The following is a 16,207-nucleotide window of genomic DNA, read 5'->3' on the forward strand; positions in this document are numbered from 1 at the left end:
GCGTGGCTGCTGCGTTCTGCCATTGCTGTGTTCCGTTCCGGCGTTGCTGCGTTCCGTTCCATTCCGGCGTTGCTGCGTTACGTTGCATGGCTGAGTCGTTCCGTGGCTGCGTTGCTGCTTGCTGTGGTCCGTTGCTGCGTTGTTGCGTTGCTGCGATTCGTTGCTGCGTTCAGTGGCTGCGTGGCTGTGTTCCGTGGCTGCGTTCCGTGGCTGCGTTGCTACGTTCCGTTGCTGCGCTCCGTTCCTGTTACTGCGTCCTGTTGCCTGCTGCGTTCAGTTGCTGCGTTCGGTGGCTGCGGTCAGTGGCTGCGATGCGTGGATGCTGCGTTCTGGCGTTGCTGCATTACGTAGCGTGGCTGCTGCGTTCTGGCATTGCGTATCATGGCTGAGTCATTGCATGGCTGCGTCGTTGCATTTCGTGGCTGCGTTGCTGCGTTTCATTGTTGCTTGCTGTGATCCGTTGCTGCATTGCATTGCTGCATTGCGTTGCTGCGATTCGTTGTTGCTTGCTGCGGTTCGTTGTTGCTTGCTGCGTTCAGTGGTTGCGTTGTTGCATTCAGTGGCTGCGTTGTTGCGTTGCTGCGATTCGTTGTTGCTTGCTATGGTTCGTTGTTGCTTGCTACGTTCAGTGGTTGCGTTGTTGCGTTCAGTGGTTGAGTTGTTGCGTTCAGTGGTTGCGTTGTTGCGTTCAGTGGCTGTGTGTTGCGCTTAGAGAGGGGGACAGCTTAGAGAGGGGGACAGAGGCAAGAAGACCTGGCAACCCGGTGCCAGGAATCTGCCTAGTGGGAAGAGTATGCGTAGTAGGAAAAGCGGGATAGGGGAGGGGGACAGAGGAGAGGGAACCTGGCAACCCGGTGCCTGGGTACGGGCAGAAGAAGAGTGGTGTAAGAGAACAGTGAAGGGACAGCTTAGAAAAGGGGACGGAGGAAGGAAGACCTGGCAACCCGGTGCCGACAGCTTAGAGGGGGGGGGGCAGCTTAGAAAGGGGGACAGAGGAAAGAAGACCTGGCAACCAGGTGCCGACAGCTTAGAGGGGGGGGGGGGGCAGCTTAGAAAGGGGGACAGAGGAAAGAAGACCTGGCAACCCGGTGCCTGGTAGAAGAAGGCAGAAGAAGGGTGGTGTAGGGGAACGGTGAAGGGACAGACGGGTGAATCCGGCCAAAAGGTGGGATGGAATGCTGTTGAAATGGAAGGGAGGAAGATAGAGTCGGCGTCTCTTGCCGCTTTGGAGAGTTGAGTTTGCCTGAGGTGGTGGAGGGGGATGAGAGGTGAGGCGCTGCGACCTGGCAACCCGGAACTTTGTGGGTTGGGGGCGGAGTTTCGGGGTGCATGGTGGCGTCACGGTCGCTGGCGTCACGCCGGTGTGTTTGGATGTAGGTACGTTTGTGTTTGTTTGTTTTTCCTAACGTGACTTTGGGAAAGTCGTGAGGAGTTGGCACGGTTTGCTTTGTTGTTTCGATGCTGTTAGCAGACGGACTGTGGTCCAGTTGGAGATATCAGCTGGTGCGTCTTCGATGGGGGACCTGGCTGGAGCGTGGAGGGGTGGCGGCGTCTTTGAGCGCTGCGTGTCGGGTAGCCAGAGTCGTCGGAGCTGGGTCTGGAGCGAGCGAAGGAGAGAGCTGGATTTACGTTTGTCTACGTCTGGAGGTAGCGGGTCTCCCTCTGCCACCGAGATGTGAGTTAAAGGAGGACGGCCGTGAGTCTGACTCTTCGTATTGTCAGATGCTGGCGGGTGGATGTAGCTGGTCGGCGAGGTGGAGATCGCGGGTTTGGCTGCCCGGACCCTCTCGATGGCAGTTGGCGGCGTCCTCTGCGTGGTGTTCCGGTTGCGAGTGCAGGAAACGCGAGCGTGCCGAGGCTTAGAGTGGGTAGGTAATTATAGGAGTGTGGCCGGAAGTGGGCGAGTGGCTGAGATGTGGTCCTGCTCCTGAAATTCAGCTAAGTTTTATCTCCAATTAGTTAGTCCTTTCAAACATGCTGGTGTTGAAAGCATACTACAATAAATGAACCATACCAACACAAACCACCTTTTTGAGGCGTAACAGTCAAACCAATGGCCACAGCATGTAGAGCTAATGGCTGATCCCAGTAACGTCACAAACATCAAGGACTGTGTGAGAAGGTGTTGAATCTGTGAGTGGATATTGCAAGTAGTGCAGCATTTGAATGTTGGGGCTCTAACTGTAAGAGTCTAATCTAACAAGGAGCACAGTCTAATGCACCGTATTGATGCTTTGTTCATATTCTCCACCTCTCAGGCATTCATTAGTTCAATCAGCTTATTTAAGTTGACTGAGGAACAACGTGGTGGAAATGTTCCTCTCTGTGCACATGTGATGGCCTCGTGCACATGTGATGGCCTCGTGCACATGTGATGGCCTTATGTAAAGAGGTGTAACTATGTGTTTGAATGTTAACCTTTACACGCTCTGGTGTTTTTATAGTGAACTGAGACAAATGTCTGAGAGGAAGGAAACAGATCTACACACTAATGATATCATTGAACAGTGTTGATAGTTGACAGGATGTACATAATGTACTCTCTGCTCTGTTTTCACTTTGACTAAACAACGCTCCATAACTCACCTCCATCACAACAACTAACAGCAACGCGTTGGACCGCGCAGCGTGAATAAATAACATAACGACATCGATCTACTCACAGGAACTGAATGTGTACTGCCTTCATGCTCCCGTGGTTGCTAAGCCTCTTCCTTACTGTCTGAATTAGCTGGTTCCTCTGGAGAAATCTCTCTCATCTTACCGTCCATACCGAGCTTCATTGATCCTGGGGTACTTCTGGCCCGATACGGGGCTACTTACTGACTCAGCTCTCTATTAAAAGATTGTCGAGCTGGTGTTCTTGTGAGGGGACTCGCCTGGCTCTGCTAACTGCCGTTACTCCCGACGTCTACCCTGCTTCCTCCGGTCTGAGTGCACTCGGTCGAGGGGCCACCCTGACCCCGGGCACTCCTACCAGTCGCGTCAGTTATGGCAGCTTCCCTCTTCTGGATCCGTGCTCTTGGTAAATGCCAGGTTAGGTTTTAACGGCTAGGATTACATTCTAAAACCGTAAGGGATTGTTAAGTGGGTTCGATCTCTAGGATAACCTTACAGAACTCAGTTGTTAGACATGCAATAGATTTAACTTTTTACTGCCACGAGGAACTTTTACTACTTAAGCAAATAAATGCACTTGAGAAATTTACTTTAAATGCAGATTAGATATTTATTGCAGGCTATATTTAGTTAGTTAGTAAGGGTTAAGCTACAGCTCACATAAAATGTTACTACACTTGATTCGTTACTTTAATTGATTTCAAAGGTGCGATGAAAAGGTTATTTTGGAGTTGTTAGGAGCGAAGGTCTGGCCAGACCCTCGGTCCTCCTGCTCCCGCAGCGGAGTTCGTTCAACAGTCCTCAAGGCCCAGTACAAAGTTTCTAGGACTGCCGTGTTCCTCCGTTGTTCAGTTGTTAAAGTCGAGCAGTGGGGAGAGGAAAATCTCCATCTTTCAATCTTTGTCCACGAACAGTGGTCTTCTTTCCGTGAACAGAGACGAAGTCCTCGAATACTTCAGTTGCGATCGTCCATATCTTCTTCTCAGAGCGTCTGGACGGCTCGTGTAGAAATCCCATCTTGCTGTTTGCAAGTTACTTCTTTTATAACACTTTTGGGCTGCCTCTCCCATCTCTCCCCCCTCTTCCCCAACACGTCCTCCCTCAGCCCATGATTAACATGACATCATTGATTTGGTGCAACTTTTGTGTGTGTGTGCATGACGAAATCACCCCAACTTCCCTGTCTGGGCGCTTACTTAATCAAGCTCTGCGCGTGTCTGGGTGTTCAACATCTGTTGTACTTCCCATTTTCCTACACACACATTTCTAACACAGATTAGTTATAATAATCACAGTTACAGTTGTTAATCACTTTACTTAGTACACATTTGCTTATAAAATGATTATTGATCTCATCCTTCATCGTTATTGTGCTTTGTGTCTTTTCTTCTCAACCACCGTTATTTCCCCATCCCTTGAAGCAACCACCCTGCTTACTTCCTCTTTCTCCGTACTTTCTGCACATAGACTGCACTATACTCAGATACACATATTATTATTAGGTTTACATTTGTTAAAATCACTTTACATTTGTTATGTAATACACGCTTGCTTTAAAATGATTATTAGATTTCATCCGTTAAACTATAATTATACGCTTTATGTCCCTTTAGCCTAATTTACATACCGAACATGTATTCTCTCATTTAAAGCAGCTTCCCTGGGATCTCAACTATTTTTGACAACTGGAACAGATTGTTCCTGCAGGGAGACAAGGTTCAAATGTAACTGTGAGTGCTGTTCCTGCAGTTTATCAATGATTACATAGTTCTGATGGGCAGGTGGCACTTTGCAGGCTGTGAATGGGTAAATGATGACATGTAGTGTAAAAGTGCTTTGAGTGGTCGGAGGAGTAGAAGAGAGAAACACGGTACAGTCTGTTTACTACCTGTGAGTACAGACTGAGTGTTGAAACTGTCTCCGATTCTAAGTCGTGTCTACTTATTATTTATTCATTTATCATAAATAAATAAATTGACAAAATGGGGACAATTGTACGTCCCCATAACGTAAATCAGTACATTGTTTGGTGAAGACTTGCTGTAAGATTAGGGTAAGGTTAGTAGAAGTTATGGTCAGGAAATGAACATAAGTCAAGGTCATGTCCCCAAAAGTGTGCGTACGCGTGTGCGTGCGTGTGTGCGCGTGTGTGTGTGTGTACAAACGCGTGTGTGTGTGTGCGTCTGCGCGCGTGTGCGCCTGCGTGTGTGTGTGTGTGCGCCTGCGTGTGTGTGTGTGTGTGCGCCTGCGTGCGTGCGTGTGTGTGCGTGTGTGTGCGTGTGTGTGTTTTGCGTGTGTGTGTGTGTGTGCGTGTCTGTGTCCTGCTTTTATTGACCTTGACAGTCTGTCAAACATGTGGACCAGCTTCATGGCTTCCAGCTCTTTCTGCTCCTCTGTCATTCCCTCCATGGGGTTGGGCTGTTCTTCTTCTACAACCCCTGTTATTGGGTTTATACTGGAGCAGAACAAGAGACAGAGAAAGATCAAAGGGACAGAACTTTGTAGATGAAGCAGCTGATGTGCCTCATTAATACACTTTAATTCACTTGTTTATCCTTCAATAGTTTAGTCCGTAAGGCACAGAGGTCTGTTGCACTGCCTGTTAGGTGGCCATCAAAGGCGGGAGCCAGTTAACAGTTAAGAGCCTCCATTGCAGAAGCGGCCTTTTGGAGTTGTGCCCAGAAGGTCATGGGTGCAACCTGGAGAGGTAGTGGTCTTTTCAGGCTTGGTCAGACCAGAGGGTTCCTGGAGCAGCAGAGCGCTAAAGGACTCTGTAGTCACAGATGCTCCATTATCAAGCTGCCAAACTGCTCAGTTTAACTGGGAAAGCTCTTAACTGGGTTACTGTCAAACCTCGCATTCAGGAAGAACAATGTGAATTCAATTCTGCTTGTGACATATTAGCTATTTATTCTTTAGAGGAAACTGGATAGTCACAGACTTGTGGAGTCTGAGCTCTGGATTTAGCATTCACTTCACCTTCACGTACCTATGGTGCTCTGGTTAGTGACGATAAGATTAGGATACACATGAGTGTCGGGTGGCTGTGCTCGCCCTTAGAGTTAAGGTAGAACTACTGCTCCTTGTAGCCAGTTGAGCTGGTTCAGGCCTCCTATCAGGATGCCTCCTGGGCTCCTCTTTGTGGAGGTACTCATGTTCAAGTAGGGGAGACATGCTGGAGGGGTTATACATCTGTATAGTTATTGAAGACCTTCAGATACTGCAGGAAGACCTGGAGGAGGTCAGAGCTACAGTCACCAGATCCAGATGAGCAGGTGGATGGATCATTGGTTAAACATAAGAACTATAGTTAAGTATCCATCAAGTTCATTAGTTAGAGTGACACAATCTCTTTTTAAAAGGAGGCAGTTAAACACATCAGACAGTGAGTTTCTGTGACACAGTGGGGTACTGACTGGGCCTTGGCTTCTCTGTACTCCTCTGTGTCAGACTCTTCATCCTCAGAGTAGATCCCAGAGTCTCTGCCCCCCCTCAGCAGTCCTCTGGCAGCCAGAAGACCAGCAGCATTACCGTATCCAGTGTACTTAATGAACCTGGAGACTGGATAGAGCACAGAACATTACGTTACTGCTGATATGGCAGCTTTTCAAGATCAATTCAACAAGCCTTTGGTTGGAGCCATAACCTTAGATCTCTACATCAGCTATCATAATAGTTCAAGACATACGAGCCAAGATATATATTAAGACAGATGTTTTTATCAATGAGCATCTTAAGAACTGCTCATTTGATGTGATGAACCTCTTACATTTTGATCTCTGCTCAGTGATTGTTATCCCATTGGAACAGGGTTCAAGTCATATTATCTTTGATCATAGCTACTTTTGAAATAATGTGAATACGATTGATCAATTGAGAAGCTTGATGTCACAGTGAAACATGGGCTTTAAGTCAGTTATACAAAAATTGCTATGAATCATTGAAATAAATCAACACGTAGATATTTCCCTCACCACTTTCTTTGCAGAGAACAAAGAGGAACTCAGCAGCACAGTCCTTGACGTCAGTGTCGATGCTCGTCATGATACGGACTAGTTTGTTCCTCAGAGCACTGCCCACCTCTGGCTTGTTCGTAACATCACGCAGGGGGGGCAGCACCTACACACACACACACGGATTCCAACCAACTGCTCCATTAGACTCTATATTAAATCTCACCACTCATTTCTCAAAGAATGCAGACGGTACCAGTTTTGTCTATTCCATATTGAGCTCACATTATTAACACCACAATCATAAAAAAAAACACATCAGCGCGTTTGCCAGAGTCTTATCTTGCTCACGGTATCCATATTTTAGCACTCAGACTCCTGCTAATTTGTTAAAAGGAGTTCGGGGTTTTGTTCAAAATCACTGTTTACTGTAATGTTTCTAAATCACTCTGCCTCTAACACCAGGTGCGTCCTCGCCATGGCAACCAGTTACACACGCACGAAGGCTCTCTCTCTCTCTCTCACTCTGTCCATCTAACTGTCTGTCTGCCTGTCTCACTCTGTCTCTCTCTCCTCTCTGTCTATCTTTCTGTCTGTCTCTCTCTCCCTCTCTGTGTCTCTCTCTATCATACGGTCATTCAGGTCTTTTTAGAGGACTTTTCCCCTCTCACCCGTAAGAAATTTGAGCAAAGAACTGTGTTTAGTAGATATAATAAAAGTGTTCAATAATTCATAATTAAGAATTCATAATTAGTCATAATCATAAGTGTATTGGGAATGCATCATTAAGATAAACATAAAGTGTTTTAGGATTAGTAGCTAAAAGACATGAAGCTTCTGCCAAGTTGCAGAAGTTTAACTTTCATACTGAAGGATTGGCATAGAAGGGATTAAGCCATAACTGACAGTCATTTGAATGTGTTAGAAACTCAGGGAAAGAGAGTCGTAGAGACAGGCGTTTACTGAAGTGCATAGAGAAGTTAGCTAACAAAAATTGAGCTAGACGGAAGGGGAGGAGTCGCGAACGAATATGTGGGCGGGGATAGAAGTGTTTTTCTGGATTTTTTAGCGTGTGGTTGCCTGGGATGGCTGTGTCCTGGGACCAGAGGTAGTTTTTTCCAAAGTGGGTTAATATTGTAATATTTCATAGGAGTATGTACTCCAATGTTTAACTGTAATCGTACTTGCATCAGTGGGATTAAATCCTTTTAACTGTAAACCAGTTTTGGTAGAGTTATTATTGCAGTGTGTGAACTGCACGAAGCAGCTGGACACACGTGTGGTCTGGCCTCCTCCACGTTGGGGTGAGTTTCATCCTCAACACCCCCCCCCCCCCCCATTTCAAATTAAAAGCCCCACAGAATGAATTCCAACTGGAATGCTTGTGATGAAGCCTCTCATTTTTGTGTCAAATATTATGATTCTGTCTCCTCTCCCCCTCTCTCCCCCACCCAGTCCCACCCTTTCAAAATAAAAGCCCCACAAATACAAGTTTCAATCCAAGAGTATGAATCTAAAATGTAGAAAAGAGAGTAGCGCTATCTCAATTGAACCTGAATAACACTACCGGTAACATTGGCGTGTGTATATATTGCGATTTCTTCGGGCAGTAGAAGCCACACTGTCAAAATTTCTTTAGGAATTTTCTAGTTATGGTTATGGTTCATGCCCTTTCAGAAATTGTCATCATATCGGAGGTACTGAACCCACTCACAGAGAGTCCTGTCTTACCCGGTCAAGTGTTTTCTCCATGAATTCCAGCAGCATGTTGACAGCGTCCATGTTGACCCCCATGTACTCAATGGAGCCTTGTTGCACTTTAGGGACCAACAGTACATCCAAACAGGGCAGAGGGAGGTTGCCTAGCAAGTTAACCGTGTGGCTGAGAAAAAGAGTAGGAGAGAGTTGGGGGGGCCGCGCCATGTAAGAGAACAGAAAACAGATGCGTGTTGTCCTACCTGTGGAACTCCTCAGTACGCTCCTCTCCGTCTGCATGGCTCATAAGACAGTGTCTCAGCAGGGCTCCCAGGTGTCTGTACTCTGCTGCCTCTTCCTTTACACACAGATGTTACACACACATATTGTTCACGTGTTCCCAAGAGAACCTTTAGCACTGTGAAATGTTCTCTTTTGTTTGTGTGTAACAAGCTGACTAGGGAATTGATTCTTGCTTTGCAGATAATATTCTGCCATGTTCAACACAAACTTGTTTGGCTGAATTGTCTCAAGAAACAGAACTTTCAGGAACTTTGCTATTCCCTTCTCTAAATCCACGACACCACAAGGTTGACATCTTTGGTTTGGACTGAAACAATTGGATGGATTGCCATCAAACTTTTTGAAACATTTAAATTCGTCTCCACATGAACTTTAATGGACCACCTGACTTTCCTAGATTTATCCAGTACATTTTCTAAAAATCTACTTGATGTATTGGCACAAAACTTGGTTCAGACATTCATGTCCCCCTCAAGATAATTTTCAATTACATTGGTGAGCCTTTGAATTTGTATCAAGCTCCATCATCAGGTAAGGGTTTCAAATTGTCCAATACTTTGGTTTATGTCCAAATACCTGCAAAACTAATGACATTCAAATCAGCCTCTCCTACAGTTTTTCCTTTTTCTTGTATAAGTAGCATGTACAGTAAGTAATTAAGTGTTACTATACAAGGAGGAACAACTCAGGTGGTGAACTTGCTCAACCTTAGCATTGGGCTAAAAGCACTACTAGCCTAAGTACAGCTGAGGAAAGGTTGGAGACTTTTTGGTGCAACACACATCGGCCACATCATGTAAATGATGATATCTGTAAATCACATCCGGTGTGTTTTACAGTGAGAAGATACAGTATGCTGGATGTACCAACACCAGGGGCGAATGTGACAAAATTACTACTTTTCTGGAGATGCTAGGCTTGGCTAGGCTAGGCTGAAATAAGACAGTGGCGTATCCTGAAGAGTTGATACACAAAGTAAACAACAGAAATGAGTCCTTCCATTTTAACATACAGTAAGTGGATTTTAAATGACGTGAAAAGTCATTGGATTCAATGACTTGATGACACAATTCACAATTATTGGTATGATATTGATTACAACAGGCCAAACTATACTAAGAACAAACAAACTCCCCCAACATGCTTCAGTACCTCGTCGACCTTGTGCCTGGATGTGTCAAATGTGATATTAAAGAGTATTTTCAGTATTTCCATGGTTAGCTCTGTCTGCTGCCGGCTCAGTGGGGGCAGTTGTTCCCCCACCTCTAACCCTGCCCTGGCCGTCTCTAATGTATCCGGCCAACACAGACCCAGTGTGGCATCCAACTGGTTGCCTAGGACACACACAGGACAGAAGTTATCAACTAATGATCTTTAACACGGTACATTTGTACCTTCTTGTGAATGCTTGTCTACTTTTGTTTGATTATTTTTCACATGTGTTGTTATAGATTTATCATGAGTTGTTGGACTTCAGATCATCATAGGTGTTACAGAACAGTCGTGAGCAGGACGGTGAGTTGCCTCTCAGCATCTGTTACCCTGGAGACAATAAACCTAGAGGGCAGACGTTGGTTCCCCAGGTCAGTAGTTACACTGGTCTCACAGGAAATGGGTTACCGAGCAGACTGATGCCGTGAAGCTCCTGAACCAGCTGCGCCCTGACGTCCATTCTCAGGGCAGTCAGCAGGAAGGTGATGCGCAGGTCAAAGAAATGCACCTGGACAGAGAGCAGATGCATGGAGACTTGTTTCCTCTATCTGCTGATTCCTCTTCAGAGCTTTACTGGATATCAAACCTCAAGAACTATTTGGTATGTGTTGCATCGAAAACTATAGAGTACCAAGAGCAGGCACTGGATGCTTGGGCAGTCTGTATTTCCAGATGTTCTCATTTGCTTACGATATTTTTTGAGGCAAAGTCTTGTTCAGCAGGTTGGAGTTGACACATAATTAAATATGAAAACATTCAAGAAGTTTGGCGTATTTTGTTAAATGAAAAGGTTTTAAAAACCAAACATGACCATGTCCTTCAACTGTAATGTATCAAAAAACATATTTTTGAGTATTTGAACCAAAATGTGTCGTATTGGCACCTGTGCTGAAAAGTGTAACCCAATCTCCTAAGAATTATGTTTGTATTTAACTAATTTGCAATAGTAAAGATACATATGCAGTTTTCATGGTTACGTTTAGGCAAATTAAACTCTTGGTTAATAAAGACAAAAAAAACTAAAAACCATCCATGCATTGATTCATCCATCCATTCATTCATCCATCCACCCATCCATTCATCCATGCATCGATTCATCCATCCACCCATCCATTCATTCATCCATGCATCGAGTCATCCACCCATCCACCCATCCATTCATTCATCCATGCATCGATTCATCCATCCATTCATTCATCCATGTGTCGATTCATCCATTCATGCATCCATGTATCGATTCATCCATTCATGCATCCATGCATCCACCCATCCATTCATTCATCCATTGATTCATCCATGCATTGATTCATCCATCCATTCATTCATCCATCCACCCATTCATTCATCCATGCATCGATTCATCCATCCATCCACCCATCCATTCATTCATCCATGCATTGAGTCATCCATCCATCCACCCATCGAGTCATCCATCCATCCACCCATCCACTCATTCATCCATGCATCGATTCATCCATTCATTCATCCATGCATCCATTCATTCATCCATGCATCGATTCATCCATCCATTCATTCATCCGTGCATCGATTCATCCATGCATTCATCCATTCATCGATTCATCCATTCATTCATCCATTCATCCATGCATCCATCCATCCAAAGATACATTTTAGAAAATTAGCACCAACCAAAGTACATTTAGTAATCTGAGGAATTCCTGTCAACGTAGCTGAGCAGACACACAGCAGACTGGCCTGTCCTGTCTCGTTGTGTAGCAGGATGTTAGAGATGGACTTGAGAGACTCAACAATCAATTCCTGGTCAGAGTTCTCTGAAGGAGGGGAGGCTTCCTTCACCTCCTCGCTGGGTACCTCTGCTGCCTCTTCCCCCTCTCCTTCCTCTCCTTCCACTAGGAAGAGAGAGAATGGCAAAGTCAAGCAGCACATACAACCTTTATGTAGACAGCCTTTGGGTTCGGGGTCTTGCCCAAGGACACATCCAGGAGGAGCCTGGGACCAAACAGCCGATCTTCTGATTGAGGGACGACCCGCTCTACCTTTGGAGCCGCAGTTGCCCTGCGACGTAATGGATCACAGCCACATGAAGCTCTCGTGTGAGTTCAGTCAGGAAGACTCTACTCTTCATGCCTACGCCCGTAGTTTATTTCTCATACATCTGCCATCACTCCTCATGCATGCAGATTCATTATTTCCTTGCTGTTGTTGTTCAGGGCTGTAAATCATGATTTCAGCTGTTCAGATCAGCTGGTCTCTCTAGCCAATAGCACAACGACACAATGACATCGTTAGCCTATCATCTTGCTGCTGTCTCATTTAAATATAATTGTCTCTCTACCTTCAGTACGTTCATGCTGCTGTTACGCAAACTCCATGACGTCCAGGTTGCTGTTACACGTGCTCTCCATCAGCCCGGTGTCTGCGTGTTTTCATTACGATCCGACGCGATCGGAAAACGTCCACGTACCTGTTTCCAGTGTCGTTTTTAGGAGCAAGCCGACGTCCAGTTTCTCAGCAGAGAAAGCATCTTCCTCCTCTCGGTTCCCTGACAGGAATCTCACTGGTTACTCCGGGTCACTCCGTGTAGGTAACATCGTAACATCGCATTGCTAATTCTCAGGTCACTGCTGACCTCTTTTGGTGAAATACATTCAATGTCCTACGAGTGATGTATGATTCATTAGAAGGGGCAGGTAATGGAGACTTCCTGCTTCATCTCTTAGCAGTCCGCACCAACTCACTGACTAATTCCGCAGCCGTTCAAGTACAGCTCGGTAAGTTATACTTTCTTTTGGGGGAACATATCGCTGTGTTACCCTTCTCACTTTTGGGGATTTATATTGTTACCGTTGTGACTGTGCTCAGAACCCAACACGCAATCACTGTAGTTACAAGCATTAAATGGGAGAAAAATTGACTTTAATCGTCAAAATATGCTTTTTCCTGGAATGCTAAATGTCTGTTGTATGCTGAATTGAGAACTGAGAAAATTGACTTTGAATGTTAGAACTGAAATTCAGAAATTTAAACAAGACTTAAAAATTAGATTTTAATTCAACACTTCAATGAAGATTTTAATTGAGAATTTATGCAAATACAATCTGGGCAAGCAGGTCTAAATTTAGAGTTTTAAAGTTAACTCAAATGAAGAAATATGGTTTTCAAAGTAAATAAAATATTTCAGAACAGGGGTATTTGAATTTCAACAATTAAGTATTCAGAAGTGACTCAACTTCCAAATGAGGTTATTGATATCTACCGATGAGATTTAAATCTTGTCTTCTGTTGTGCGATGCAGCTTCTGGGTGGACTGGTCCTCGGTTTCCTGGACAGGGAGCTGCAGCCTTCCTGTCAGCTGGCCTGTCTAGAAACGGTTCGAATCCTGTCCAGAGACAAACACTGCCTGGAGCCCTTCACCAGCCGCTCTGCCATGTGCACTCTCGCCCGCTACGCCGGCATTGCCGTGGTCAGTACTGCCACACCTGCCCGCAGCCAGCCGGTGGAAGGCCAAGGTGATTCCTGCCAGCTCTCCCAGGTTTTAGATCCAACGGCTTCTGTCCTGGTGCTCCCGTTTTGTCCCAGGAAACTCCCCTTCATCCCATGACACTAAAGGAGCAAAAGAATCACATCAATGCACCAATCAAAAGTCTTTTTAACAAAGTTACTTCCTCATTTAAACTGTTGCTGTGGGGACATCTGGGCATAACAATATAAAAACTTTCACAACTTAAAGATGCTAAATGCCAAATTCAGAGCATATCGATTGCCGCCATGCGGAACTCAACATGCCAACGGCAGATATATATATATGTATGTATGTATGTATGTATGTATGTATGTATGTATGTATGTATATATATATATATATATATGTGTATATATATGTATGTGTATGTGTATATATATATGTATATATACATATACGTATATATGTATATATACATATATATGTATATATATATATGTATATATACATATATATGTATATATACATATATATGTATATATACATCTACGTATATATATATATACGTAGATGTATATATTATGATCAAGATCTAATTTACCTTTCATGAACGCATCATAATGTACCTCAATGCATCCATGAACGCATCATAATGTAACTCAATGCATCCATGAACGCATCATAATGTAACTCAATGCATCCATGAACGCATCATAATGTAACTCAATGCTTCCATGAACGCATCATAATGTAACTCAATGCATCCATGAACGCATCATAATGTAACTCAATGCTTCCATGAACGCATCATAATGTAACTCAATGCATCCATGAACGCATCATAATGTAAATCAATGCATCGATGAACGCATCATAATGTAACTCAATGCATCCATGAACGCATCATAATGTAACTCAATGCTTCCATGAACGCATCATAATGTACCGTACTTTCCAGACTATAGAGCGCACCGGTATATAGGCCGCACCAGCTGATTTTTAAAAGAAAAAAGAATGTGTGCATAGATAAGCCGCACTGGTCTATAAGCCGCAGGTGTCCCCGTTGAACAGCAAGATGCTTTAACAGTACTAAAGTTGTCTTCTTCTATGAACATCATAACATGTCGCTAGCTTCTAAGCAAATTTTAACATTACGGCCAATGGGGAAATGCTAACCGCGATTAGCATTAGCGAATATATAATATATCTTTGTACATCTTTTCATGCAGACATACTTGCATTACAGACTAAGGTCTCTCACGGCTACCAAACGAAAAGCAATGAGGCAATAACTGTTGTTGCTCATAGCTCTGAATAGCTGTTGTGCTAGCAGCAACTGGCCAAGCCAGTTAGCCGTAAATGCTATTCAGAGCTATGAGCAGAGAAGATCAGCTTTTTCTCAAGTCTGCCAGTGGATCCTAACAGCGCGGAACAGTGTGAAAGAATCCATCATCACCAATGGGTTCTGAAAGGCTGGGATACGATGAGATTAAGGGGACAGCGCAATGAGGACGACAACGCAAGCTCAAGGCCGGATTTGCCCCGGTTCATGATGTGGTGTGTTCAAGGACCCAAATGCAGACTCGTTTTTTTTTGTCCAGTGCTACAAAACTTGTTCTACAAAACATTTATTTCTCTCACTCAAAAACACGCACAAAAAAAAACTCTTGAACAACTTTTTGTAGAACAAGTTTTGTTTGTCAAACAGAAGAAACAGTGAGGACGGGGAAGAGGGAGAAGAAAGAGATAACTAGAAGATGTGAGAGCACAGACAGGTTGGTGCTGCACAGCCTCTCGCGGAGGATGTTGGACTGCACACACACCAACACTGTTACTGTCTTTATGTCCACCATGTTTCACAGATAGTGTAACAACTCTGACACAGACGGGAAAGACAACTTGGCACAGTAACACTTTGCCTCAATCGATTTCCACTGGAACTCCACTGGAGTTTTTAATAAAACTATAGTACTCTCTGTATTCCTTTAGTTTGTGTGTTTGGCACACAGAATACAATGAAAACACGACATTCTTATAAAGTCTTGGTGAACAAACAGTTGTACACATCCAGCAGACACAGAGCAACACCAGCCTTCATTCAGAGTCGTGTTTGTGTCCACCTGATGAATGGACGTCCAATATTCACTCTCCTTTAGCTGATTCTGATTCCACCAGATCCTGAGGGAACTATCCGTCTCTTCAGCGGCTCAAAGCTCGACCAGCGTCTGTCTGAGGTTTGCTGCTGAGCAGGTAGTGCACAGAGGCTTCATCATAAAACATCTGCCTGCGGAAGAACAGTGAGCTAATAGAGGCTAGAAAGCTGTGCAGAGCAGAGGTAGCGATAATTCTCCGTATGCGGTCATCTGATCCGTTGATAAAGTATGAAGTGGTGTCATGGCTGTGGGCTAAGAGCCTCATGGAATCCATTACAACCATGAAACATACACGTGTGTCCGGAGTATCCTGCTTATACCACTTGCCAACAAAATGCCTTTTAAATATCAGCTCATTTTGATCTCACTTCTCTGTTTTAAAGATCATGAAATGAAGTTCTTGTCGGTTGCATTGCACAGGAAACAGGAAAAAAAGAACCATTTACTGTTAATGTCCTGCTCGCTCCTACAACACTTTTTCCTTGTTTTCAGTTTTCAGCTATTACTTTCTGTTGGCGTCACCTCCTTTGTCTCTGGCTTCAGATCCTTGACTTCCTGTCTGACAGTGTGCCCCGCCCTGCTTGTATTCACCTGACCCTTGTTATCACGTTCCTTTACTTGTGCCTCTGATCTGTGTGAGCCAGTTCAAGGTTCCAGTCTTTCTGTCCCGCTGGTTTCAGACCAGTCTTCAGTACTTTGGCTTAGATCTTGTCCTAACAGTTGTTGGATACCTTTGTGTGTTTGTCGACTGCCTCGTCATGTACCAACCCCTTGCTATTAAGTAGTTCTACCTGCTCTGTGTTGGACTCTTGCATCGAGTCCATTGT

General features: G+C 44.6%; 1 protein-coding gene across 1 annotated transcript; it reads right to left on the bottom strand.

Moving 5' to 3' along the window:
• Nucleotides 1–1,464: 1,464 nt before the first annotated feature.
• LOC306775239 (chaperone Ric-8A-like) lies at nt 1,465–11,889 on the bottom strand (the record flags this gene model as incomplete). The annotated part of the gene is made up of 10 exons (XM_079265554.1): nt 1,465–1,597; nt 4,955–5,074; nt 6,036–6,180; nt 6,594–6,738; nt 8,304–8,454; nt 8,531–8,625; nt 9,723–9,904; nt 10,191–10,290; nt 11,499–11,653; nt 11,883–11,889. The coding sequence occupies 10 exons, from the start codon at nt 11,887–11,889 to the stop codon at nt 1,465–1,467; spliced, it is 1,233 nt and encodes a 410-aa protein (XP_079121680.1).
• Nucleotides 11,890–16,207: the final 4,318 nt, after the last annotated feature.

The sequence above is a fragment of the Melanostigma gelatinosum genome (genome assembly GCF_949748355.1).
Source record: "Melanostigma gelatinosum genome assembly, chromosome: 1".
NCBI classification, from domain to species: domain Eukaryota; kingdom Metazoa; phylum Chordata; class Actinopteri; order Perciformes; family Zoarcidae; genus Melanostigma; species Melanostigma gelatinosum.